At 33.9% G+C, this 27559-nt stretch overlaps 6 protein-coding genes across 17 annotated transcripts; 5 read left to right on the forward strand and 1 right to left on the reverse strand.

Moving 5' to 3' along the window:
- The first annotated feature begins 98 nt into the window (after positions 1–98).
- Positions 99–7513, forward strand: LOC110824823 (Thioredoxin family protein). Of its 2 annotated transcripts, XM_088221553.1 has the most exons (10): positions 99–452; positions 897–935; positions 1202–1331; positions 1646–1707; positions 2318–2385; positions 3184–3233; positions 3982–4051; positions 4607–4730; positions 5394–5510; positions 7009–7513. In XM_088221553.1, the coding sequence occupies exons 1-10, from the start codon at positions 99–101 to the stop codon at positions 7105–7107; spliced, it is 1113 nt and encodes a 370-aa protein (XP_088077679.1). In that variant the 3' UTR covers positions 7108–7513. The 2 variants fall into 2 exon arrangements, with proteins under 2 accessions (XP_088077679.1, XP_088077680.1); XM_088221554.1 differs by lacking the exon at positions 5394–5510.
- Positions 7514–8071: 558 nt separating this feature from the next.
- On the reverse strand, positions 8072–13158 carry LOC110818902 (uncharacterized). 3 transcript variants are annotated; one of them, XM_088221551.1, is made up of 11 exons: positions 12879–13158; positions 12168–12342; positions 11916–12074; positions 11318–11411; positions 10628–10698; positions 9729–9780; positions 9061–9109; positions 8838–8975; positions 8728–8760; positions 8489–8608; positions 8072–8401 (listed from the first exon to the last, which is right to left on the reverse strand). In XM_088221551.1, the coding sequence occupies exons 1-11, from the start codon at positions 13076–13078 to the stop codon at positions 8266–8268; spliced, it is 1227 nt and encodes a 408-aa protein (XP_088077677.1). In that variant the 5' UTR covers positions 13079–13158; the 3' UTR covers positions 8072–8265. The 3 variants fall into 3 exon arrangements, with proteins under 3 accessions (XP_088077677.1, XP_021903623.2, XP_088077678.1); XM_022047931.2 differs by lacking the exon at positions 8728–8760 and having other exon boundaries at positions 12879–13156; XM_088221552.1 differs by lacking the exon at positions 8072–8401 and having other exon boundaries at positions 8728–8780.
- A 1565-nt stretch (positions 13159–14723) lies between these two features.
- LOC110818702 (glucuronoxylan 4-O-methyltransferase 3-like) lies at positions 14724–16294 on the forward strand. Its single transcript, XM_022047658.2, has one exon. The coding sequence runs from the start codon at positions 15273–15275 to the stop codon at positions 16185–16187; it is 915 nt and encodes a 304-aa protein (XP_021903350.2). The 5' UTR covers positions 14724–15272; the 3' UTR covers positions 16188–16294.
- Positions 16295–17178: 884 nt separating this feature from the next.
- LOC110818705 (zinc finger/BTB domain protein) lies at positions 17179–20540 on the forward strand. The gene is made up of 3 exons (XM_022047662.2): positions 17179–17585; positions 19399–19513; positions 20078–20540. Exons 1-3 carry the CDS (start codon positions 17361–17363, stop codon positions 20149–20151), a joined length of 414 nt encoding a protein of 137 aa, XP_021903354.1. The 5' UTR covers positions 17179–17360; the 3' UTR covers positions 20152–20540.
- Positions 20541–21264: 724 nt separating this feature from the next.
- Positions 21265–25125, forward strand: LOC110818703 (uncharacterized). 9 transcript variants are annotated; one of them, XR_002540521.2, is made up of 8 exons: positions 21265–21414; positions 21512–21572; positions 21749–21825; positions 22491–22638; positions 23371–23490; positions 23619–23843; positions 24188–24367; positions 24591–25125. XR_002540521.2 is itself a non-coding variant. In XM_022047661.2 (7 exons), the coding sequence occupies exons 1-7, from the start codon at positions 21323–21325 to the stop codon at positions 24239–24241; spliced, it is 777 nt and encodes a 258-aa protein (XP_021903353.2). In that variant the 5' UTR covers positions 21265–21322; the 3' UTR covers positions 24242–24781. The 9 variants fall into 9 exon arrangements, 4 of the variants coding, with proteins under 4 accessions (XP_021903353.2, XP_088077682.1, XP_021903351.2 ...); XR_015820810.1 differs by having other exon boundaries at positions 24242–24367; positions 24591–24781; XR_002540522.2 differs by having other exon boundaries at positions 23619–23954; positions 24188–24781.
- A 530-nt stretch (positions 25126–25655) lies between these two features.
- On the forward strand, positions 25656–27533 carry LOC110818800 (GDSL-like Lipase/Acylhydrolase superfamily protein). The gene is made up of 5 exons (XM_022047793.2): positions 25656–26020; positions 26169–26293; positions 26395–26643; positions 26736–26994; positions 27107–27533. The coding sequence occupies exons 1-5, from the start codon at positions 25744–25746 to the stop codon at positions 27322–27324; spliced, it is 1128 nt and encodes a 375-aa protein (XP_021903485.2). The 5' UTR covers positions 25656–25743; the 3' UTR covers positions 27325–27533.
- Positions 27534–27559: the final 26 nt, after the last annotated feature.

Genomic DNA, 27559 nt, shown 5'->3' on the forward strand with positions numbered 1-27559 from the left:
TCAAAAAATAAAAATAAAAATGATATTTATTTTTAAAACAATTTTTCGTTTTTTTTAACATTTTCTTTTTAAAAAAATTAATCGGGAAGCAGAGCAGCATGCCAGTGTCCACCCAACCCGATACCATGTCCACCTCGCCATCACCTTCTTGCTCTCGATTTTCTTCTCTTCATTTCATTATTCCTACCCCGAACCAAAACTTCCCGCCACAAACTGCCTTCTTACCAATATCTTCACTGGATTTTCCATCTTTTTCTCGAAGATTCTTGACGAATGCGAAGCGGCTTTCTCACAGAAAAAGATGGATTCATGCGAAATCAAGTGAAGCAGATACAGACACCAATGACAATTCCCGACTAATTTCTGAGGATAATGTTGCAGTTTCTGGTTCTAAGGCGAAAGTATCGAACAGTTTCTTGTCTTTTCTTTGCCCCTTGCTCAAACTGTTCTCCGTACGTCTCTTCTCTCTTGTCTCCGCTTTCTTTTGTTTAATTTTTTCTTTAAATTTTCAGGTTTAGATCATTTTCGTACTTGCGTCGAATGGCCGTGTTTCATATATTAGGTTCTAAATTCAATTCCTTGGTGTATGTTTGGAACAAATTAACTATTTTTTTTTAAATAATTAACTATTTTTATATAACGTGTCTGGAAATACATAATCCACTAATAATGAATTTCAAATGTATTCTCTGATTTTTACTTGGATGGAATTCGAGATGTTTAATTTTCCTTGATTTTTCATTCTTTATTTGAAATTTTATGTTGTTTATGATTGAATTAGTATATATTTTCAAAAGAATTCCACAAAAATACTTTATTTGAACAAAACTAACATTGGTTGAATCTTCATTCAACTTGATAGGCTGAATTACTTCTGTTTGTATATTTCCATTCAGGGAGGAGATCCCTCTGGAGAACGGAATGATACTCTGGAGGTAGGATTCTATGGTCCTATCAAAGTTGTATCTTTTACTTTTATCAAAATATTAATTTGCTACTCACAGTTCGTATTTGCTCGTCGAATGGGAGTTTTACATTCATACCATCTTATTCAATGTAAAGCTTTGTCTTAGTCTTTGGAAACAGTCTCATTCAATGGAAGTTAGGATCTTCTTCTTCTAGAAAAAGTCTTCCGAAAAGATGTGCTAGAAAGAAAATTCTTTGGCACTGAATAATATTTACACTGTTGGTTTTTTAGTAGGTAGCAACATCTTCCTTATCTACACTGGCTAGATTTCCATGGGGATCAACAGCATTATCTGGGAGCTTGAACAGTCAAGAGACCTGTTCTGGTCCTCCTATGCCTATGCCTTTGCAACTTTTTGAATTTGGTGAGTCTCCTCTTGACAATTAATATCAGGTTTGAGGTTAAAACCCTGAGGAATATGATTTAAGTTGATATTTATGTTGGACATTGGGAGTTGACTCACATGCAAACCTGATCTGACAATGAAATATTCTATTGGCTCCAATATATTAACTTTAGGATGTGGTTCCATCAAAGCTTTTGCAGCAAGTCCTAAAGTTCACCCACCACCTCTATTGATTTCATATTTGAAAAGTTCTAGTAGGCATTTGGAATCATGCCGAATTAGATATTATACATATGCTTGAAATTTTCCTTTTTGCTTTTTTTTGTAAACAGAGGCATGCCCCTTTTGCCGAAGGGTGCGAGAGGCCATTACTGAGCTAGACCTTTCTGTAGAGGTAAGTAATAGGAAGATTTTATGCAGTTAGTTCTTATTCTTTATGAATTTCTTGAAGTTCTTTGGAGGCTATCCATTTGTAGAATGAAAAAGACACGCTTTTTTTTCCCAGATCATGTTTGCTCTCCTATTTTACTAACAATTTAAACTTATATAAAGTATTTGAAATAAAACTATCTAAAAACGGATTCAAGTCCAATTTTAGGTTTGGACACTTGATATAATGTTATTGCCAACCTCGGTAGGAAAAGCTACTTACTGAGGGTATGTACACATAGTTAGAGTTCCTAGATAACTAAGAGAAGATCCTTTTTAATATGCAAAAGAGAAAGAGTAGTTCTGACCTTGTAGGGGTTGAACTTAAATTAGAATTTGATTCATAAGCATTCTGGGATATAAAATTGTGTTATTTCTGGGTTTGGATCCATCTATAACGTTTTGCTTTGTGTGGATTGAAGAAAAAACAAAGAAGAAAACAATCCAGTATGTCTGTATCTGACATTAATCCGATCATTGTTTTAAACTACTAAAAAAATTTAAAGCTTTATTTGGAAAATTTGTTTCTTTTGCTTTGTTAATTTTAGCGGCTTCCTGATATTATGTATAAACAGGTATATCCCTGTCCTAAAGGTTCTGTGAGACACAGGGAAATGGTTAGAAAATTTGGTGGCAAAGAGCAGTAAGTAATTTTCTAGCAAGCTTAATCTTACAAATTTCTTCAGCTTTTACAGAGTTGTTTGTTGATTTTTATCAGACTGATACTATACCCTTGAATAATGGAAATTTGCACAATTTGAAGTATCTGCCTGTTCATTACATAAATGCCAAATCTTTGTAATATTTGTTGATAGTTTACACCTTCATATGAGATCACATGAAGCTGAAGTGAACGATGAGCTCATGCACACTAGATAGTGTAAGTGCAGAGAAAAACTTTTAAAGAGATGCCACAGTATGAAAGAATTGGTTTGTTGTCTTGATATTATGTTTCTGATTGAAATCCAAAAGCTGGAGGCATCAGCATTTAGAATTTTCGGCTAATTCCACGTGGGGTATGTCAACGAACTTTTACTGAGGTGGTAGTGTCATAAGAAAAAGTTTGGAAAGTGGCGGGTTTGCTCCAATTCCTTCATGCATTAGAGGTGGATTTTCGATATCTTCTGATGGTTAATGAAGTTGTAAAGGATAAATTATGAATGAGGGTTGATATATGATTTGCAGGTTTGATATGAAGAAGGCGTGTGATTATTTGTATTGGGATTTTCTTGTTTTTTTATAACTAACATTTCTTTAATGTTCTCTCAATTATTTTGCTTTAAAGAAAAGTAAGTCAGTTTGTATGGCATTTGTCTTTTTCCATACAAATGAAAAGCAGATTTATCAACTGAAAAGGTTGCCTATTATTTATCTTGTTCTGATGTTTCCCTGTGGGATGTTCTACTTCGTAATTTGGAACTCTTGAAAAATTTTCATGCAGGTTTCCTTTTCTCATAGACCCCAACACTGGTATTTCACTATATGAAAGTGGTAAGTGATTAAGTGATGAAGCTTTCTCATATTAAATGTGTGTGATCCTACTGGTGTTAGCTTTAAATGATAATGATAAATTCTGACAATGTTTGCTTTGTGAAATGACAACATCTAAAATTCTTTCTTCTGAAATTTTCTGTATAAAATTAATTTAAAATAGAAATCTCCCAGTTTGGTCCCAGGATTTTGGGAACGAAAACAGCTGGCTAGTCAAATTTGTGAGAAATAGGCACAAAGTGAAATTCTTGTTCGTTATAATAATCATTTTTTGCAATCACCTGTGTATAAGAAAAGCTTGAGATCAAATTTCTTTTTTAAGCAAGAGTAGGACAGTGAATATATGCTTCTTTTGTTTACTATCCTATTGACTGAGAAGAAAAACTACTTAATAAGCTTGTCTTGGAAACAAGGAAATTGCATTTAAAGATAAGAAACTGGAAGTTGGTTGGATTTGTGTGGTTTTTAGGGGTCAGTGACGGGACCAAGAGTTGGGATAAAATATTGTGAACCAGTCGTTATCTCAAAATGTTACTAGTGCTAACAGATAGGTTGACATATGCTTATTTCCTTTTTATCGACCTTCTCTTGGTTAAGTTTCCCATTAGGCACATATAAGCTGAAGATATTACCTCTTTAGTTTTGCTTTTATCTATTATAGGATTCTTCTTGGTTCTTGCCTTCCTTGTTAGATTATCAGCTTTGGTGTTGTCTAACATGTGTTCTTTCTTTCTACTCAAACTGATAGGTGACATTGTGAAGTATCTATTTCAGCAATATGGTAATGGAAGAAGCCCCTCGATAGGCCTTTTAGAAAGGTTTTATATCTTAATCAATAATCTTATAACTGTCAGGTGTAAATTGTAAGATTGAATTAGATGGTACTTATTGCTGCTAAATGTCATGCTTTGATTTTATAATCAGCAATTTGTACATGTCTCACAAGCCTATACATATTTTCTAGAACACAAAAAGAAAATATGTACATAGAGTGTACAAACCATTAATTACATTAATTACATAGAGTGTATTTTACTCTAATACCCTTTAACACACATACTCTTTAACAAATCTTAAAATACTGAAGTAAATGTGGATGCAATTATCTGAGAAGCTGGTTGTTGATATCACAGCCCTTGTAGGTGTTTTGTAAGATAAAAAAGGAATATTGGCATTTATTCAGCAAGCTGCTGATGAGGATGATCTAGCTTGTTCGTACTTGTTCATATTCCAAAAGCAACTGAAAGAATGCAAAATGACATAAATGCTGGCATCAACTGGATATTCTAATTGTAAATATGCAAGTTCTATGATTTATTTGGGACTGTTACATGCAATTGTTATGCACTCTATCAACTTCTTATATGGTGCAGCACATTACTCACGGGATGGATGCCAACAATCCTTAGAGCTGGTAGAGGAATGACACTATGGGAAAAGGCTAGAGTCGATCCACCACCCAAAAAACTGGAACTTTTTTCGTACGAAAACAATCCGGTAATTCAAAATTCTGTCTATTGCTTTCAGACTCCTAAATTCTTTTATATACTCTGCCCATTTCTGTTCCATCTCTGTCTTACTAGATACATTATCACACATCACTGATTCAAAATGTCTTCATTTTTCTTTTTCTAAGAAAATCAGAAACATTTTTAGATGTTTTCTTGCTTGGAAGGAAAGATTCTAACAAATTTTCTTTTTATTTTTTCAAAAGAAGTGTGTTTTTCTCTGTTTGAAAGAATAGAAAACTTTCTAAGAAAAGAGGGAAATTTTCCTACACCTAAGCATCCCTTGATATCTATTTTTTTTTTTCATTTTCAACCCATGTCCTCAATTTTTAAGGCAAATACTGGATCAAAGACTTACATTAACTTTGTGCACGTTTGACTATTATACATCCATGAATCTTCTGCTTGTGAAATGACACTTCAGCAACGAGTATCGTTGCAGATTAAAGAATAGGGAAAGTCCTAGGAAGTGTAGTTGTTTTTCTTTCCGTTTTCCAAGCATACACCATAAAAACTAGAAAACATTTCATATGTTAAATGGAACCTAAACTTCTTACTTTTTTCCTTGCTTCCTAGGCATACACCGGGAACAGTAATTAACAGCGTTATGCAATTTCCGTAACATCTTTTTTGAGTTTGCTCTTTCTTACAGTATGCAAGAATTGTGCGTGAGGCACTATGTGAATTGGAACTCCCATACATTCTTCAGAATGTGGGAGACGGGTCTCCAAGAATAAAATTACTTATTGATGTATCCGGATCCAAGGAGGTCAGTTTCTGGCTTTATTATCCTTGTCACATCTCTAGTTGAACTTCTTCTTTTCCTTCTAATGGTATTGAGTTGAGTTCCTTGGATTTCCACTTGATTTTTTTTTTTTTGAAATGAAAAGAAAATATTATTATACACAAGATATCAAGGGGGTACCACCCAAATAAAAACGAGTTCCAATCAATCAAGTGGTGTATGACAACACCAAAGTCATACATGTTTTTGATATTATGATCCAACAAAATAGAGTCAAAAGTATGAATTCATTTATTTCTAATTTTTGTAAAATTAGTCTCTATACCCTCAAAAACTCTTCCATTCCTTTCCTTCCACACAACCTAAAGAATTGTAAGTGGAATAAGGAACAAATAATGTTTCTTTTTACAAATGCCCACAACTCATTACTCACACTCCAGTCATAATCCAATTTAACCTTAACAGTCCAAAAATAGATGTCTAAATGCTGTATGTCACTGGGCAAAATAATAATAAGTGGTTGCACGATTCCTCAGCAGCATGACATAAATAGCAGCTATTAACCAGCACATTCCCCTTGCTTTTTAACATATCCAGGGTCAAAATACATTTATTGGCCGCCTCCCACTCAAAAAAAGTCATTCTAGGAGGGACTTTAGCTCTCCAAATTTGCTTATAAGGAGCAAACATGCTGCGGCTGTTATCCTTTTTAGTCAGACGACTATCATCCTTCTTGGATTTCCACCTGATTAGTAAAAGAAATTGAGTAGGATAGCACTAAAAGTTATATTATTCCTTTTTTTCCATATAAATGGTGCTAGATTGGTGGTGCTGATAGTAGAATGGTGTGGTAACCACGGTGATGGGGATGGTGGTAATGGTGATGGCAGTCATGGAGATGGCGGAGACAAAAGTGGTGGAATGACAATGCAACAACTATGAGGATGGGTTGGTGGTGCCAACAACCGTAATGGTGATGGCAGTGCAATGATAGCAGGGAAACAAAATGTCGTAACAAGGGCAGTGGAGACAGCAGAAAAGATGGTAACGATGATAAGGATGAGGACAGTGTTGATAGCGGCAGGGGTTGGGATAGAGATTAAAGGAAAACAAAATAGAAATGAAATTTTGGATTTTTTGAAACACTACAAAGTGGGTAATGATTGGAAATAATCCTACTCATTTTAAGATGGATAATGTTTTAATCTACTTACAAAAGGGTGGATAGAGGACCTTATCCACCCTGTGTTCCCATCCTATTCTACCCATTTTATTAGACAAAACGCAAAAGTTGAAATAGGTGAGGCTGATAATGATGAGGATTTCAATGCTGACCAGGCTGTGATGCTCTCTTACCCTAAACTGGAAGTGGTTGTCTGTAAAGCTGAGCCTGAGCTAGGTTTTGTATGGAATGGAAACAAAATTTTTGAATATTTGGCAAGGTTCATGACATGATCTTATAAGCATATATATCTGGAAGCTCAGTTATTATAAACCATTAAACTTTAATTGCATGTTTCAGGTGCCGTACTTCGTTGATCCCAACACTGGCACCCAGAGTAGCGACTACAAGAAGATCTTGTCTTATTTGTTCAATACCTATTCAGTGGCCAACTTATAGTCTTGGCATTCATTATTAGATGTTTTACCAATTTGATATCAACTAAGGTGTTTTCAGTCCATCACCTTCTGTGAAAAAATGGAATAGCTCACAGATGATGACACATAATAGAAATCATCAAAGACAAAAAAAGACATGTAGTTTATGAATATTGTCCGGTAATCTATTGTGTTTCCTGCCATGATTGTCAATCTTGGTTGCGAATGCAAGCTTAGAGTTCATACTTGTCAACTCTATGGGTTGGAAAAAATATCTCAACTTGATTCGCTGGTTGTAACTCATGATGTTGCCTATGTTCTATTATCTCAAGTCTTGTTTTCTTAAGATGTAAAAGTACACTGAGGATGCTACTGCAATTATCACTAGTTGTTAAATCCTGTATTTTATATGCAACCTGTTTGATTTATTGCTGATCTTAGCTCATTGGATAATACTGAAAAAGGGGAGGGGGTGGAGGGAAAAGCTAATGCTTTTTGCAAGAACTTATTCTATAACAATAGTTGATATTCAAAGGCTGGCTAAACTACTATGAAGCCATCAATGAGATAAATACCTTCGCTCAAGGACACATGATCTACTGTGAAGCCAAAAACTTTTAATAGACCAAGGCTCAGTTTCAAGCACTACAATGGGCAATTACCTTAGATCAAAGAAAAGAAGGCCAAGATTTAATGATCTGTTACGTGAATTTCAGTGAAAATAGATTATTGCTCCAAACTTCATGGGAATAAATTTGCAGTACTAAGTGTGGAGTGTAATATTTCTTGTTTTAAGAGGCCTTTACAATAGTTGATAAATAATAAAAAATATCACTTAACAAAAATATGGCAATTACCTTTAAAATGACGATATAAAGCATCAGAATATGTCTCCACAAGGTTTTATGATTCTGTTGTCAAGTGCAGTATACCCAGGTCGACCAAACAAGAAGAAATAACAAAATAAAAGAATTAAGAGATCAACATGTAAAAACAATATAATCATTTAACTTTTATTACTCCGTCAAGAATATCTCACTCAGAGTACACCACAAAACTTTCCTATATCATCGAATAATTTAATTCAGCTAACAAAATCTACCTCGGTTTAATTCCATAAGAAAAGATAATGTTACAGAAGACTCGTGTGTTTGTAAAAATATTAGTTTCTATCCATAATTCATGCACATACAGCCGCCACAGCAAGATGGTCCCGCCTACTCTGTACAAACTTCTGTCGGAATTCTTCAAAGTTTCCTGCTTTAATTGCATCTCTTATTGATCGGAAAAACATAAGGTAATGATGAGTATTGTGTCTGCAGTTTCAGAGTCCTCATGTTAATTTTCTATTTAAGTAGAACGAACAAAAAAGGGGGAAAAACTAAGAAAATTAAGCAAAGTACATTTCAAGCAGAATCTGTGCCAGCATTTCATGAACGTTAAGCAAATGATTAATGTATGCCTTGGTATGATTCTGGCATGTGTAGCAGGTACAATTTTCAATGATTGGTGTTGTATCTTTCCTGCAAAATGGCATCCGGAAAGATGTGGATGAAATAAAGAGTGTTAAAAAAATATTGAAGTGAAATATTTTTCATGATATATGTACTTCAAGAAGAAAGCAGAATATAACATCTACAACCTACTCACGACTTCAAAGATGAGATCGTCAAAACTGCAAGTCGACAAGCAAAGCTAAAGATCAAAAGCAGGGAATATGAGGTGCTGGAAATAAGAAGATATTCAACTTACTTGTATATTGTTGCCCTTAGATTAATCTTCGTCTGGTCACTTACTACGTCGCTAAACTGGGGATTGGATGCTGTCAGCTCCATTTTAACTAGCGAGAAGGTTAGTGCAAAGCCTCCGATTGTGAGATGATAAATATAACTGCAAGTTATTGACTTTTATGAACCTCAAGATGAGAAAATCTTAGAAGATAATAACTTTATATGTACTGACTTGAGTTACATACTCTGAATCAAAAAGGTCTATGCCTGCGGCAACACCCTGCAATACCTCCTCTGTGGGAGAAAAAAAAAATTGCTTTCAATCAAAAATATTCCCAAAAAAAAAACATTTGCTGACTTAAATCATAGAAAACAGCAGTTTCTAGAACGATAAAATGCCTTTGTTTTTTTTTTTCTGAGAGAAAAATAAGTGTAATATTAATAAAACACCAAAATGGCACCATCCATATTTTCAGAAGAGAGAATATTTCTTTGAAGTTACCAAAATTTTCTCCATTGAGAAGAGAATGATCCTAAACAAAAACTCAAAGCATGCAAACTACGATCGCTTAACTAAAAAAAATGTCGCATTTGTTATTAAACGTGCAAAGTCCTGCTCAAAGAAGAGAATGTCAAGTCATGGAATGCCAGCAAAACAGAAGCCATCTTTTTATTTCCTTTTGGTGTTGGATGCCTCTAGGTTCCTATAACTAGTTCCAAGTAGAAGTTTCCAACAACATAATGAGAGAGAATGTCCACACTGAAATTTCTGCAGTCACTCCATTTTAAAATCTTACTAGTACCAGGAATTAACATGATTCCAGGAAATAGTTGCATGGACAAAAAAATCACACCAGGGAATTAACAAAAGAAAAATATGATGATGAATAAAAATTGAATCAGCACAACTAACCAGGAAGTCCAAGCCCAGATATCTGGCGTGGCCTTTCCTCCGGCAAGGAATCCTGAGAATTTAGTAGACTTGAAATATCAGAAAATTATAATATTTTTCATTCTATTGATAAAAGTAAACATTTCCTAAATTACAAGAGTAATACTTAATGATACTGTTGAAGAATTTAGATTGTTTTTGTTATTAGTTTTTTTTTTTTTTTTCATAAGATGACTGTTAGTTATTTGTTGTGCCAGAAAGAAGCTCCTATATGAACAACATAAAGGCATCAATGTACATAGAGTTTTTAACACCTGTCAATATGACAAAACTGCTTTTAAGCTATTTTCCTCCATTTGAGCAGGCTAAACAGTTGGCAAAATTTATTTCCAGATTTATTATTCCTATGAATCAACCATAAGTTTCAAATGAAACACAATAAATATAAAGACAACCAAAAAAGACAATGAAAATAAGATGGAAATAAGATGAAAGTTAACGGAAGGAAGAAACAGCTCAGTAAAATTTTGAAATAAGATCACGTGAGACACTTTAGTTACATAACCATAAGAGGCAGAAAAGTAATCTCAACATGTAACCCAGTCCAAACACCTTACTAGTTCTTTATTGATTAACACTCAACTACTTTAAACAAGTTGCCGATTACCAACCACTGTTTTAACACAAAATGAACACATAGTTATCATATCCACCATGACAGCGTCAACAAACAACGCTTGTTTAGGTATAGGGTGTGAGGCTGTGAATATAGGGTGTGAGGCTGTGAACATGCGACCAAGAGAGGACTGGGCCACTCCCCGCATTATCTATGAGATTAAAGAGTGATACCATAGTTTACAAGGTGACAAATTATTGACCAATCATGAGGCACATGTTTTTGTATTGAAAAAGTGCCTTACAGTGACAGCATTAAGGAGAGCAGGGTGCTCATCCATGCTCTCTCCAAGCCCAAATCCTCCAATCCAATAACCTGCATAATTTATGCTCCCATTAGTTTGTAAGGACTAAGATAACTAAATCTTAATAAGAAAAACAGTAAAACAAAAGTTAATAACAACAAGATAGAAACATAAAATTCCTACAATCAATTGAATCTCAAAGAATCAATATGACACATGAAGCTAAGGAACTAATACTCGCAAATGCATGCACAAAGCATACATGAGAAGCAACATAAGTAGAATCAAGAGAAAACATAACAAACCACTGTCTATCTCAAACACAGGCATAACACATACTAGAAATAACTCGTTGTGCCTTAAATCCCCAGTATCTCTCCATCAAAATTAGAATTCTTAATCAAAAAAGAATTTTGGTGACTCTATTTTCATAAGCAGTTCAAAAATAGTTCTTTTTCCAGGAAATATGATGGGAAAAATCAGTTCTTTTTTGTACTTAATAGTAAAAGGCATATGGCTTTATTTAAAAAAAAAAGGACATATGGGTAAAAAGAAACACAAGCTCATGCAATTAAACTCAAAACAAGTACCAGGAACCTTCCTTGTACGTCTTGGCAAAAGCTATATTGCAGCCAAACAATTATTACCATGCTAGTAACATAAAGAATTCTGGCGTTTAACCACAGATACCTGATACATTTCTCTTAGCTACCTCTTGTGCACATCGCTGCCTTTGTTCTACAGAACATCCACCAACAATTGCTCCAAAAACATCTCCATCCGCCTGAATTTTTATGGGCCAACATTACAAACACAACCTCATAGGTAACATGGTGTTAAAAAATTAATCTCCTGTGTGCACCACATAAATGTATGAGATCTTTTTCAGTAAACATAAAATTTGGCTTTATTTTCTTTAGAACATAACACTTTATTTATCCCATATTATTTGCTCAATTAAACTTTAGACTGCAACAGAAGAGGCATAAAAAAATTTCAGATACAATATAACATAAGAAAGTTCACAAACATTAAATTTCATATTTTTTCGGGAAAAGGTAAATTTTGAAATTGTTCCAAAGTAAAATATGACACATAATTTGAGAAGAAAAGAGACTGCATATTAGACAAGATACCATGTTGACATCAAAAATGCTTGAATGAAATTCCAGAATCTGTTTATAATTCAATTGGTTATCACAAGAAAGAAATGGCAGGAAACCACATGAACAAGCTCAGAGAAGGATCATTATTAATGCCAAAAAGCAAAAGAACTTATGCCTCTTACAGGGCTTAATGCAATGCACTCATCGAGCCATTTTAAAGTTCTATCAACTGATGTCCTGTTCCTCTTGTCAGACACCCATGCAGGGACTTCATCAGCCAAAGTGACCCACAAGTTTGGCTTCATGGATGAAATCATCTGCATGTATTCTATTGGCTTTATCTGCAACCACAATATCAATAGCAAGGATTACATCTACCAACCAAACAATATACTCAAGTTGAAATAGTTAAAAAAGCAAGGTGGTAAATGTACCAAACGACGACCACAAGGGGTCTCAAAGGACGAACCGAGTTTGTTAGTCCCACTACATTCGGGTAGGCACAGAATAGAATCCCTTGCAACAGCTGCAAATTCATGATCATGTAAACCTAGCAACTTATGGAGTCCTCCGATCTTCGCTATTGTTTTTGTCGAAACGCCTTCCAAACTGCAGAAATTTAAACAAAAGCAATCACACCCATAAAACAAAAAAGCAAAATAAACGCAACTATCGATTCTCCTAATTGTTTTAAACAGTAATTACTCCGAATCTTCATTAATTAAACAATATACTATAGTAGATACCATACGTATCAGACACTAAACCTACAAAACATTGGATGACTAAGCAGGTACATCTTGTTTGAGCCATTTTTCACAAGCATATTCCACACATAAAACCAAGAATACAGAATAATAACAACGCTCGAATTTTAGCATTGTTTTTGCTGAAATCCCTTCCAAGCTACATGAATATGAACAACATATATCTACAATCACATACATACGCTCACAAATATATAACAAGCTACACATACAACCCGTTTGACGACTAAGCACAGACGTCTATGAGGCATTTCTACAAGCACATGACACGCAAAACAACAAGAACAGACCAACTCAACCCTTCCGTTGTTATTTGTTGCGAGAATTATTAGAAACAGCACGAGAAGATACTGGTTAACAGAAGAGTAATGAACTCACAAGTGCAGGGGGCTGACTTGGAAAAGACTTGAGTCTGGAGAAGGAAGGGAGGAGAGAAGATCTGGAGGGATAAAAATAGGCAGGCCTTTACGAGTCGAGAGGAGAAGAGAAGGAGTCTCTATTTGGTTCGAGCAGCTGCCCAGCTGGAGCACCCCTACCCGAGCTCCTCCATTGCTCCATGCCTTCACTGCGAACTTCATCACTCGCTTCTTTGCCAGTTCAAACTCCGCAAGGGATTTTCTTTTACTGGGGTCAGTAGCGGTCTACCTCTCGTGGCCCCGTTAGGGGCGCCAAACGTCATGAAACTACGTCGTTTAAAGAGAAAGATACGATACAATATAAATTTAATTAGATGTATAAATATAGCCTGATAGTTTCTTAAAATACGAATATAAATTAATCTTAATTGTTAAACTAATGTAAATAAAGTTTAATATAAGGTCAAAAAGCCTGTTATTCCTCAAATTTGCCACAATTTATTTAGTCTATTTGTGATTTTTAACTAAATCCAATCTGAACTAGAGCAAGTCGGACCAAATTTTTTGTCCCACCTAATCAAAATGGGTCAAGTTAAAATTTTGAGCTACATATAAATTTTTAGTTAAAATAAATATACATATATATATATATATACACAAAACTGAAATATAGAAGTTTTTAAATTTAAAGTATAATTTTTCGACATGTGTGTATTATTAAATATTTAACAATAAATACATTTAACACTAATAATTAGTTTTTTTGTTTTGATAATATACAAAAATAATGTAACATAAATGCAATATAAGTAATGGTGGATTTCCTCGTACCAAGGTGATTGTGCTAAAATATCTATTATTAAAAGATGGAATATATATATATATATATCTTAGAATAGTTACAAATTCATGATTAACCATGTCATTAAATTAATACGTAAAATGATTAATCATGTAAATAAGTCAAGACATAAAATATTTTATAAAGCCCTAGTGACATGAATATAGTTTGAGTTTCATTTAGTATAAACAATTATGATGCATTTATATAAATATAATAACATGTAAATTTTTTTTTTTACCCAAAATATATTAATAAATTTTTTACTTCATTTTTTTAATAAATTATGAATTTTAATTTAAATATATAATTTTCGTACGATTTTAATATAAACTTTTATTATAATATGTATATATGTATTATAAATATGTACATCTATGTGCTTTGTTATTAAAAAATAATTATAACAAAAAATTAGCTATACATTTATAAATCTATCTTGAAATAAGAATCACAATTATTACTTATGATTAAACAATTAAACACATACAATTACCTACAAATATATAAAACTAACAAAAAAGCATTAATTATAGTTCCAAAATAATTACATTTCTAGTGACCATGTTTTGGTGGATTAGTGGTACTTTTGTTGTTTTATTTAAGCAAGTAGATTTAAATTAAATTGTGTATATTATATATTTTAATTAAAAAAATTGTTGTGTTTTTTTAGATTAGAAAAATATATTAATTTTTTTTAACATATTACGAATACTTTAACTAAGGAAACTCATCTACCATGAAGTGTTTATTTTATTTAAATAATAAAATCTGAATTAATTATCAGAGTTTCGTAAATACAATAATAAATTAAATTATTTTTTGTTTTTAAATAAAATATAATAATCTTAATTATTAAATAATTATTTTAATAATAAAAAGATTATATTATTATTAGTTGTAATGTTAAATATTACCGGCAAATTATAGGAAAAATGTATATAATTATATAGAAAATATTATAAGGTTAAATCTTCATAATCCAAAAAATTAAAAAAAAAATGGTTCAAAAAGGAACACAAAATCCGGAAAAACAAACAGCGTATTAACAGCCGTTGATTTGTCTGTTTTCTTCTCAACGCATCTTCATTTATATTAAACCCGGCACGTTCACCTCTCCCTCTCCATAACTTTGATTCTTCGTTAGCAGAATATCAACTTTCTCTCCCACCAAACACATTATGTATATATATATTATATAATGTAAGAAATTATACACAGTCATTCAGCCAACAACACCATTAGCTAATCCACCAACCAAAATACCTTAAGTAGCTTTCTTGTCACCCATCAAAGCTTGCCTTCGTCTCCAAGATTTTGCCAGACTCGAATTCAATCACTGGTTTTATCTCTCTTCTTCTTCTTCACGCTAATCCTTTCTGTTTCCCTTTCAATCTCAAGAAAAAGAAGAAAAGAAAACCGCTATTGTTTTATCAGAGCATTCGCGTCATCTAGAAAATCAGAAAGAAAAACTCTGTAACGGCTTGTCTTCTCTGCGCCACCTTTTTTCTCGAGCCTATTCCATTTTTCTACATTGTTGTTTCTACGATCAGATCGATTTTCTCTGAGAAAATCATGAGGTCTAAACAGCAATTTCCCGTCAATATCAGGTTGATTTTACTCACTCTCTTCTTCCTCCTCATCCTCCTTGTCGTCGTTGTGAAAACAAACTTGTCATCTTCCCAAGAGAACCCGGCATACACATCTCAGACCCACGTCTCAACTTCACAAGAAAACCCCAAAAACGAAGATGATCAGCCGAGATCCGTAACAACGGAGAAGACCTCCGGATTCCCATTCTCCACTCCGTCCTGCACGAAAACCCCACCGTCGTTAGCCCACGCTCTGATCCACTACGCGACTACAAACATAACCCCTCAACAGACCATAAAAGAAATCTCGGTGACTCAGAAAATTCTAGAGAGAAAATCCCCCTGCAACTTCTTGGTCTTCGGGCTCGGCCACGATAGTCTAATGTGGGCGGCGCTTAACCACGGCGGCCGCACCGTCTTCCTCGAAGAAGACAAGTCGTGGATCGAGCAAATCAGGAAAAAACAACCGAGTCTCGAGTCCTACCACGTGGTCTACAACACGAAGGTGAACCAGGCGGACGATCTGCTCGAGAACCGCGCTCGAGAGGAGTGCCGAGCAGTGAGCGACCCGCGAGTATCCCAGTGCGAGCTCGCGCTCAAGGGCTTGCCGAGCGAAGTGTACGAAGTGGAATGGGACTTGATAATGGTGGACGCTCCGACGGGGTACCACCGGGAAGCGCCGGGTAGGATGACGGCGATATATACGGCGGGGCTGATGGCGCGGAACAGGGAAGAAGGAGAAACGGATGTGTTTGTGCATGATGTGGATAGAAATGTGGAAGATAAGTTCTCTTTCGCGTTTCTGTGTGAAGAGTATATGAGGGAGGAAGAAGGAAGGTTGAGGCATTTCACCATTCCCAGCCATCGAGCTCGACTGGGTCGACATTTCTGTCCGTAGAGAAGGTTTATATTTTTGCTCTAGCGAAATAATTTAAATTTTCAGGATGAAATATCTAAAAATTTCTCATTTTTTGAGATTATCTAATATATTTCCCTTTATAAATTTATTTTGTTATTTTAATAGTAAAATATTTTAATTTAATATAAATTTGAAACCTAATCCAATTCAACTTCTATTACATCATCGTTAAAATATGATAATTGTATGCGTAGGTATATATCATCAATGGTTTATATAAATTTTTATTAAAAAATATACATAATGGTCCGAGCTCATTACTTGCCTAGAACTCAATCCTTTGACTTTTTTAGTAAACGAAATTATCATAATTAATCATTGCTTTCAGTGCAACAGCGATAAATTTTATTAAAAATAATATTTATTTAAATATAGAGAATTTATATATAGTAAAAAATTAAAAGTTGGTAAAACGTTTTGGGTATTGCATGATTAATGAATGATATGACAAATTACCAAATATGGTTACTTAATCTCTACGACTGTGAAATAATGTTGTAGGTTGTACAACTTTAACTAATGTTGAAATTATAGCACATATATATATATATATATAAGCAATATAAAAAGATGATGGTTTATATAGTTCTAAAGAATTAATATGATATTTTAAAAAGCTAAAAAGGTCAAAAATATCTTAATTTATGATAAATAAATTACAATTTAAAATTCACTTGATTCAAGTTAATTATATTCATATTTAATTCATAAAATTTTTATTATTTTATACATATATACCCAATTTGAATTCTATACAAAATTAACTTAAAGGTATGCTATTATTTTATACATTTTAATAATAAATTAATTAAAATTTTGTATTTTAAAGAATTAACAACAACTAAAAGTTCACACAGGACAATATTAGAAAAAAAAATAAAAAATAAGGAACCATTTTTTGCTTTAAAACTACTGAGCCTTTTGAATTGGTGTGTATTACGGGCCTACGGGCCAAACAGAATATCTTAAGGAGGACAAAGGCACAAATCGGGAGGGGGATATCTTTTGCGCTCGGCGAAGAGTACGTTTTAGCAGGTAGCCAAACAGGAGCCTTATCTGCAGCGGCAGCTTCGTTTCTAATATCGGGGCTTTTTTCTGGTTTTCGGGGTGTAGGCGTGTGAGAAAGGGAGGGAAAAGGGTGGAGAGGGGAGGATGGGGAAGAAGAAAGAGCTGCTATCGAAGGCGCCATGGCGAGGGGAAGACGACCAGGAAGCCGACAAGTTCAAAGACGCGAAGCTCAAAGTGACGAACCAACCAGGGGCCACTCCTACCATGCACGTGCCTCGCAGACGCTCCACTCATGCTAGTTCAGACCTTGATGACGATTCCCTCGAGATCGACCCCGAGCTCCGATACAGCTTCCAGCGCAACTTTCAGGTCTCTCTCTCTCTTTCTATATATATATATATATGTATGTATGTATATGTAATATGTGAGTATATGTATCAATATAGCGAGACTTTTTTTAAGTAAATTGACAGAGTTCATGATTAATTGAACTTTGAAAAATTGATTCATACATGATATATTGGGAATTTGTGTACCACCGTTAATTAGCTCTGCATATTCTTTCAATTTGAGTCATCAAAGAATTTTCAAGTTTATCACGATGGTGAACAACTACTTTAGGGACTCAGAATGGGTTTAGAAGAAAGACACTTGAGCCATTTGTGAGAGAGTTCATAAGCAGGCAGTGGAGGCTTTGAAAGGAAGAACAAAGAGCTCTAAGGAAATGTTATTTATAGAATCCATGGTATATGAATCACAGGGCTAAATTTATAGAAGATGAAAACTATTTATTGTGAGAAAGCTGGTAGAGCACATGAGCCATTAGGGCCTCCGTGCCTATTAGAGCTTCTGCTCACAAGGCTGGATGCTGTGGATATAGGGATGAGAAGGAGCTGGGGGAAGAAGAGAACGCAAGGAAGAGAAATATGGCTTTTGGAGGTGATGGTGGTGGTGAGGAGGCTGCCAAACAGAGTGATGAGGATCATTGAGATTGTTTTCCCTTCTTGTGTTTCATTAATGTGCAGCCTGTTGTGGATCATGCAATAACTACTTTGAGCAGTGTGCCTTGAACTGTAATTCAGAAAACAAGATGTTCTTTTTACAATCTTAGCGTAACTCATATTTGGAGGCGTAACATGTTATGTATTGGGAGATCTTTCTTGCAGGCATTGAGAGTTTGTGGGTATATTTCCTTGGTCCAATTTTATTATTTATGTTCAAATGAGTTCCATTCTCAATTTTGCCGCCATCTCCAGGTTCATTTCCATTCACAGTTATAAGACCATCTACAAGTTCCTTAATGCTGAGTAGACAAGTTTTTTAATGATTAATTTCTAGTTAAAGATATCGTACTTCTGCCATAAATATTGGTAAAGAGGCCAATATTGTTCAACCACTATACAGCTTCTTTTCCAGCAAAACAAATATGGAAAATTCAAGCTCCCCCCAAAATTACTTTCTTTGCATGGGAAGCCAGCAGGAATGCCATTTTAACGTTTGATACGTTGAGAAAGAGAGGACAGGTGCTGGTTAATGGTTGCTATATGTGTAAAGGCCACGTGGAGATGTGTAACCATTTATTACTCTTTTGCCTAGCAGTCCTACACATTTGATCTATGGTTTATTGGCTCTTGGGAGTTAGTTGGGTAATGGCTGGTTCAATTAGGGAGGATATTTGAGCTTGGAAGGGAATTGGTAGGAATGGTAGATTTTTTAGCTTAATTCCATTGACTATATTTTGGATTATTTGGAAAGAAATAAATAGAAGAGGTTTTGAAGGGGTTGAAGGGGATATGAGTGAACTTACGGATAGATGGTTTCACTTGTTTGGTTCTTTAATATTGGGGCATGATTTGTGTAGGGTGGAAGATTTTGAGTACTTGATTGATTGCCTGACTAATATGTGATTCTTTATGTATATGGGATGCACTCCCTTGGTGCTTTGTTAATAGAACTACACATTTTATTTCAAAAAAAAAAAAAAATTATCTAATTGACTCATTCACCTTGTTTTGATGATCTCTTGTGTAGCCAAAAAATTTTGCATGTGTATGTGCATTATTGTCATCAGACCATCTCTATGTTTCTACTAACTTTTACGTGCTTTTCTCATATCATAAAAAGACCTGATTTGAAGATGTTCGTTTTTATCCAAACATCTAGTACTTTCATGTGCTTGCAGTTTCTTCAACGAGTGTTTAGCATAGACACCTTGGTGAAGCCTCTTCCACCTGCCATGGCATATAATGTCTCCCGCAACTTGAGCTTCTTCACACGCATTTTCACCCAATTCTTTGGTAAGATTTTTTCCTGATGTCGTTCTTTTAACTTAATACATTGACAACTGTTTTTTATCTGGTATCAAGTGTTACCATAGCCGCAACAATTGCCTAACTTCAACACTTGACATTTGAAATTCCTGTTCATAGTTTTACTTCTTCAGTTTTGAAGCCTGGACTTTTAGGTCCTATGTAGTTGTTAGAAACCCTTCCGGGTTTTCATTTTCTAAATTCATATATCTCCATATACTAATACATATCAACTTGTTGGAAATGGAAACAAAATTTTAGAAATTGTGTTGAAAAAATAGTTTGAGTTTTAGAAGAGTAAGGATTATTTTCGAACTCAACCCACCCATATCTAGACCACCAATTTTCAAATATTATTTCAAACTCAATCCATGTGTTAGTGTATAAACCATGTAAGAATTCAGAGGATGAAAACTCAAGAATAGTCTTCTAGGACTAAGCAGGCCTAGGTATTTTGTAACTTTTGGTTACTTCTATGTGCAAGCAGTATTTTAATTTAGAAAAAGTATTGAGGCCGAAAAGTTATCCCAATTGTAATGCTTTGTATTGCAGATCCTGAAGGTATTGCAAATGCACAAAAATCTCTCGGACTGGGACAGGAAGAGAAAGCTCGTCGTGTTCGATGAGGCAAAAGAGTTTAGTAATGCAGGCATTTCATCGGTCTGTGTTTGAACTATTTTCTTCACTTGGATTCATACAGGAAGGAACCAAACTTGCCCTCTTCCTTGATCGGGAGGAGACAAAGACGAAATCAAGTTCTTTTCAGAAAAAAAAAAAACGAAATCAGAGTAGCAGAGGCTTTTTGATCAAGGTGTATCTAGCTTTTATTTGTGTATTGATACTGTCAAATACTGTTTTCCCTTAAGACATTTATTTTAATTTCAATGAGGTCTGTTCTTTTTGTATAATGGTCTGAAGATTTTAATTTCAACTTGCAATGGCTTTCTAATGGAATAGCTCTTGGATTTCCAATGAAAATTTGCGCTCAATGCTAATAAGAATTGGGTTTGGATCATCTTTTATTTTATATTTTAGTTAATTATAATTATAATTTTTATATTATAACATATTATTTAAGCCAAGTATCTCATATCTATCATAATTAAATTGCTTTTATATCTAATCAAAAGAATTTACAAGTTTAAGATAATTGAATTTTTAGACTCGAATTACAAGTTATAGTGTTTTTGAATTGATCTCATGGAGTTCGAATTATTATGATTCTCGTTTAAATTCATTTTATATCGAAGTCGGATATAAAATTAATTAAACTTTGGTATTATAATTGTTTTAATATCAATTAAATAATTATAAATTATAAGAATTTAGTAAAAATATTATTTTAAAAAAATAATAATGAGTACATTTTCATGTTATATGTGACTTATAATTCATAGTCTTTTATGAATTATTATATACAATATGAAATAAAAATTATTTTAAGTCAAAAGTCAACCGCAAATTATAATATTTTAGAATTACAATTTTTAGCTTTAATACTACCTCATAGTTTCTTTAGATATTTTTTTAAATATTATTGTATAATATATAAATATTTTTGAATTTTTAAGTACTTAATAAAGTTACCCTCTTGTAATACTTTAGAATACATATATATACACACATATATATATATGGTTTCTTATAAATAAGATTTAAAGTCAATATTTTTTTAAATAAATCAATAATATTTAGTAATAATGTATAAAAATAAAATAATTCATATTACTATTTTTGGCATTTTTGCTATTAATAAATTTCTTGAATTATCTCCAAAGGATTTTATGTTTCTGGGATATGATGGACGTTAAGCTTAGCCAAACACGAAATCTACCATTCTCTGATTTTTTTCCTTCAAGTCAAGCAATAATCAACTTCCCTTCTCGCGGGTGATCTTTCTTTTCCATTTCTCCTCTGCCATCACTGTTTTTGCGCCGTTTGGTTGCTAGGAAAATTTCTCAGTTCTTCGTTTTGTTCCTCCTTTAGCTTTTCCTCTAATCCTCGGGTCGACTTTAAGAACTGCAAGCGTTTCGGAGGTCGAACGGAGGTAACAGTTTTTCTTTCTTCGTGGATTTCATTAATTTTTAATAATCTGTTTAGTTGCCGGGAAATGCTGGAAATTGAAAGCGTTCTGTTTTCTCTTAGTGTTTGTAATCCAGATTATCAATTCTTGCTGTGTATTCTTCATTATAAATTTTGGCGTTATGGGTCTTTTGTTCACAGAGATGGAGGTTTCATGTTCAGGAGAAGTCAAAGAGTCAACAGAGTAGCAACCACTTCTTGGTTCATGTGGTAAAAGGGTAAATTAGTTCATTATCAATTTACTCCCACTGCTCTTTGTACCCATTTGTTGAGCTTCTATATTTATAGATGATTTTACGGGTTATGATTGCATTGGTGATAAGTTATCACATAAAATTGTATGATTCTTTTCAAAGTTGTATCATCTTGATTGATACATTGTGTATGTATTGCTTTATCAGTTTCAGTATATGTTGAGTGAATAGTCTGAAATTTCAAGGATCCTCAGGTTAAGTTTAGAAAAAATCCAAAACTTATGTGAAATGTATTTACAAACCCACATTTACTTTCACTAGTTAGAAAATAATGAAAATTGAGGTTATATAGAATTCCATGTGGAATAGAAATGATACTTCCAAATCTATCAATTGTGATGGAACTTGGAATAGATTGCTCTATTTCTGAATGGAATTCTATGTATACTCAAATTTTCTGTCATTCTAAAACAGTTTACATTTCTCCAAATTAAACCTAACGAATTCCACATCATTTTCTATATTTATTCCAGATATTCTTAAATCGGTTTTCAAAGGGATTTTGGATTTCCGGCACCATATTTGGGAACTCTTGAAAAATTTGTAGTTCATGAACCATGAGGAGATGAAATTTCTGAATTGATTAGACTTTTTCCATGCATCTGAAGTTGAAGACTATAGCATTGCAGGGGTGAAACTTTGACCTCAATATCAAAGTGGTATGGGGTGTCCACAGATGATATTGCAGCTGCTAATAAGGATATACAGGATATTGACCTTGTTTCTGAAGGAAAGCTTCTTTATATTCCTACTTCTACGGTGAACATCGCACGAGTGGTGAGTGAAGTAGCATTTTACCATCTAATGGAGTAATCTTTTTTTAGTTTTATATGCCAAATTTGTTCGGATTTTTGTCTGATATGTAACTGAGGTGTGATTGATGCATTTTTGTTTGGTTCTTTTAGTTTGAAAATGCAATGACCTGTTGAATTTCGAAAAGAAAAGGTGTAAGGAAAGAATTTATGACTTATCTGATGCAGGTCCTTAAACTCGAACTCAAAGCATATCGATTATACTGAAATTTTTGTAAGGATGGATGGAATGTCGAAATAGTATGAAGGTTTTGGTTGGTTTGCCTGATTCCACTATGATTGATTTATATTTTCACTTGTCAAGAAAGAGATCACACAAACAACTAATTTGAATTGAATACAAAATTGACTTTGAATTATAGTGCTATTTTTTGTTCAATTTTCATAACTTTTTTTGTAGTATATTCCCATTCTGTTCAATAGAATTAATATTTAAATAAAATGCAAACCTAGTACTCACATATGATCTCCATTTAAGTGCCCATGAAATGTACTTGTGCTTTTATTAGAATACAGAGGAATACATTTTCAAAATACAAGCAACTCATACAGTATAACAGGAATTTCGTGGAAGTTTGATTAATTACATTTAAGTATATGGTCAGAAATCTGTTCTGCTTAAAACCACAATTATTATTCAAGTGCTTTGTACACCTGGCTTCTGATTTTCTACATTTTGCTGTTTTACTATTATCAGGCCAAAATGAGTAGGTTGCCTGGCGTAACTCTGAAAGGGAATCATAAAATCATAAGAATATTGGACAGTCTTTCAGAGAAAAAGGTTCTTTCATGGTCAACAGCACATAGTCTGCCACATGTAAGCACATATTTGAAATGCTGTCTCCATTCTATTTGATAATTCAATAGCTAACATCTTCAAATTGCATTCTCTCCTTAAATTCAAAGTTGGTAGTTAGCTCAAAGACACGGCATTCTTTTTTCCAGGTTAAGAAGAGCGCTTATTTTCTAGTACTCGTTCCTCTTATGGCATTTTGCAGCAAATGTCTTATTGATGCTCTATTTGCAAGAATTAATGGAAATCAAGATAATTCTTCTACAGTTCATGGATTCAAAGATCACTGTGGTTCGAAAAGTATGCGCTGGAAATCTGCTCTTGGTGACATAAATGAACTGGATACACTTGATTCTGGCTCGATTCCAGATTCAAAGGTTGGTACTTATTTTAGCATGGTGGTTCTTGTTTGCAGCCTTCTGTAACACTTCAAACTAGTGTATATCATATGTTCTTGATCACTCGCTGTTGCTGTGTAGTTGTCTTAGGTAATTTCCTTATCCCCTCCTTATATTCCATTCGCTATCTGATTAGTACACCTGAATGCATCATTATGTTAGTTCTCTTAGATGCTGACTTTGCTGCATTCCAATACATCGGAGATTTCTTATCTTTTTCCACATACATGTTCTAATTCCACCCTACTTCGAATATTTTTTTTTTGTTTTTTGAAATTTAAGATTTTAAAGTTCTATATTGAAGAACTCTTTTTTTAAATTAGCTTGCAGTGCAGTTTCAGAGGTATGGTAATTCAAGTGGTTGTCAACTTTGTTAGGCACTTCAAACGGTTATTGTCAATTCCCTCTGTTAGTACCAGGAATTACTTAATTGGAGCTTGTTTACTTTCTGCAAAAGCAGAGGTTGATGAATATGCAACGATCAAAATCTTTCTGGCCTTTTGGTATGTGTTTTTAGTATTTTTTCCTCCTGCAAGGCTATATGTATATGTGTGGGTATTTTGAATTCATCCCTCACGTGAAGTAGGTTCCCTGACCAAACATCGTAAATTCTATCCCTACTTCCGTATTTTCTGCTTTTGATTTACTTATAAAATTCATCACATTGCATAACACTTCAGATTGGCAACTAATTGGGTTTCTAACTAATTTTGGATTATTTTACAGAATCCTTCCGAAGATCAAGCTCAAAATTTGATCGAAGATGAATGTCAATCTGATGCCTACAGCAAACTTGAAAGTGATTACCAGAAATTTCTGTCAGAATGTGGAATAAGTAAATGGGGATACTGGCGAGGAGGTTCTCCCAAGTAAAAAAGATTACCCATGTCAATCTTCTTCCAAAAAGCAATAGAAAAGATTCCAACTGAAATGAAGCAGATTTGAGTATTGGAATTACAATTCAACCTACATCCAAGGAAAAATATACCAATCATTCAGTAAAAGGAATCATGAGAATTGAAGTGAATCGAAGATGGTGTAAATTCTTTATCTTCATAGTTGTATATTCCCTTTTAGAGAAAGATTAATAACTGTAGAAGGTCTCAAAACAGTATAAATACTTTGTGGAGAGTTCTGCTTAGTTCACTACAGTTTGTAGTTTGTACATATTTCTGGGTGAGGAAACAAGAATAGGTTGCAATTTGTTGCTGTGTACATTATTACTGGAGATCTTACGGAATTTAATTGATATTTTGGACAACTATAACTTGTAAGGTGAATTTTAAACGCGATGTTAATGTAGTTGTTAACTAAAAGTATTTTTACCCAAAAATTTGTTATTTGATTGGAGTAGTTGAAAAAAGTACTGTCATTATAAAAAAGCAGAAATTTTTTGATATCTACACTATGATATTTAAACAATCATAATATGAAAATTAATGATTATATAAACTATAATAATTATCACATGAATGGGGAACAAAATCATTCTTAAATTAAATTTTCACATCATGTAAATATATGCTCTATAACCAACAAAGTAGAGGTCTGTATCTGATATGTAAGAGCTGGAGCTGAGCTGTGGCTGCACTTACATTTACTACTTTCACCACCTGTAGAAGAAAACACTTGTGACTCCCACAACTGAAAGCTTCCTTTTCACGCACCCATTTTGCCCCATATCCAAAAAGCTTCAACATTCCATATGAAAGCCATTAATATTTACCCAAACAGCTAGCATACCATCCAACTAAATTCACCCAGCTCTGCCTTACACTTACCGATATATATGTGCATACGTTCATGTTTGGTTAATCTGACCCATTCAAGAAATTCCTTGATTTCTCAGATCTCTCCCTTGAACTGATCAAAAATAAAGATGGAGAAGATGGGTTTTACCAATTTATTGTTCTTGCTCATGAATTGGTTTATGTTATGGTTAATGGTTGATAATACCTGTCCAAATTTGGTACAGGCGCAGGTGCAGCAACCACAAGTGCCTTGTTTCTTTATCTTTGGTGATTCACTGGTTGACAATGGCAACAACAATAGGATTCTTACTCTTGCTAGAGCGAATTACCGGCCTTATGGTATCGATTTCCCTCAGGGCACCACTGGCCGATTCACCAATGGTCGAACCTACGTTGACGCTCTTGGTATAAATAAATACATGCATTAATACATACCCTTTTAGTCCTTTATAAAATTGTTAAAGAATTGTTTTCATGTGAGAATTCTGATTCTCTTAATAATAACTTCACCTTATTATTTTCATATTAGTTCTTCTAACTCAATTATTTACAGCACAACTTCTTGGATTTCGTAATTATATTCCACCCTATGCTAGAGTCCGAGGTCCTGCCTTATTGAGGGGAGCCAATTATGCTTCAGGCGCAGCCGGTATTCGCGATGAAACAGGCGATAATCTGGTAAAATTTGCTAATTATTTTTCTAAATTATTAAATGCTTTAGATATAATTTACCTTCATTTATTTATTTTTAAATTAACATACGTTTAAATTTTTGGCAGGGTTATCACACATCAATGGATCAACAAGTAGCCAATTTTGCAAATACAGTGCAAGAACTTAGTAGATTCTTCAGAGGAGACACAAATCAAGTTAAAAATTATCTGGGCAGATGTATTTTCTACTCAGGGATGGGAAGCAATGACTACCTAAATAACTATTTTATGCCCAGTTTCTATTCAACTAGCTCGGATTACACTACTCAAGCATACGCTAACCTTCTTCTTCAAGATTATACACGACAATTAACTGTAAATAACGTTTCTTCAACTTAAAAATTATATTAAAATAAAAGTATTATGTCTTCCGAATTACATTTCACTAAAAAAGTTAAAATTTACAGCAATTGTACAACTTGGGAGCTCGGAAGGTGATCGTAACAGGCGTTGGACAAATAGGTTGCATACCTTACCAACTAGCACGCTACCGCGGCAACAGCAGCCGATGCAATGAAGACATCAACAAGGCCATTACTCTCTTCAATACTGGACTTCTCAAACTTGTTAGCCGCATAAATTCGGGCCAATTGCCCGGAGCCCGATTCGTTTACCTTGATTCTTATCGAAGCACTTACGATCTCTACACCAATGCATCCTCATATGGTAAATTACATGTAAATTCATCCGATTTTCGTTACCCTGTGCTTGATTTGTAGTTATAATTGTGTTTATGAGTTCAAAAAATTAATATGGAAAGAATTAATTACTGTTACAGGATTTGAAGTGATAGACAAAGGATGTTGCGGAGTGGGAAGAAACAATGGGCAGATTACATGTCTTCCTTTTCAGCAACCTTGTGCCGACCGTACTAAGTACTTGTTCTGGGATGCTTTTCATCCTACTGAGGTTGCTAATATTGTCTTTGCCAGGACATCCTTCTCTTCTAATTCCTATACTTATCCAATTAGTATACAACAATTGGCAAATCTATGAAGATATTCTGTACTGATGCTTCGTCACGACGTCGTTTCCTTGACTCCCCACATCGATGCCTCCACACGACGTCGTTTGTTTGTTTGTTTTTTTTTTTTAACTTCCTGTATTGATGATGGCTGCAGACGACTACTTTCTAGTATTCTTTTGATAAGTGCTTTTCCTGGGAATGGAAGCATTAATTTCATGAATTATTATCATTATTATTATTATTATTATTTTAATATATTTGTAA

Source organism: Carica papaya, chromosome 1 (genome assembly GCF_054855325.1).
Source record: "Carica papaya isolate Zhongbai chromosome 1, ASM5485532v1, whole genome shotgun sequence".
Taxonomy (NCBI): Eukaryota; Viridiplantae; Streptophyta; class Magnoliopsida; order Brassicales; family Caricaceae; genus Carica; species Carica papaya.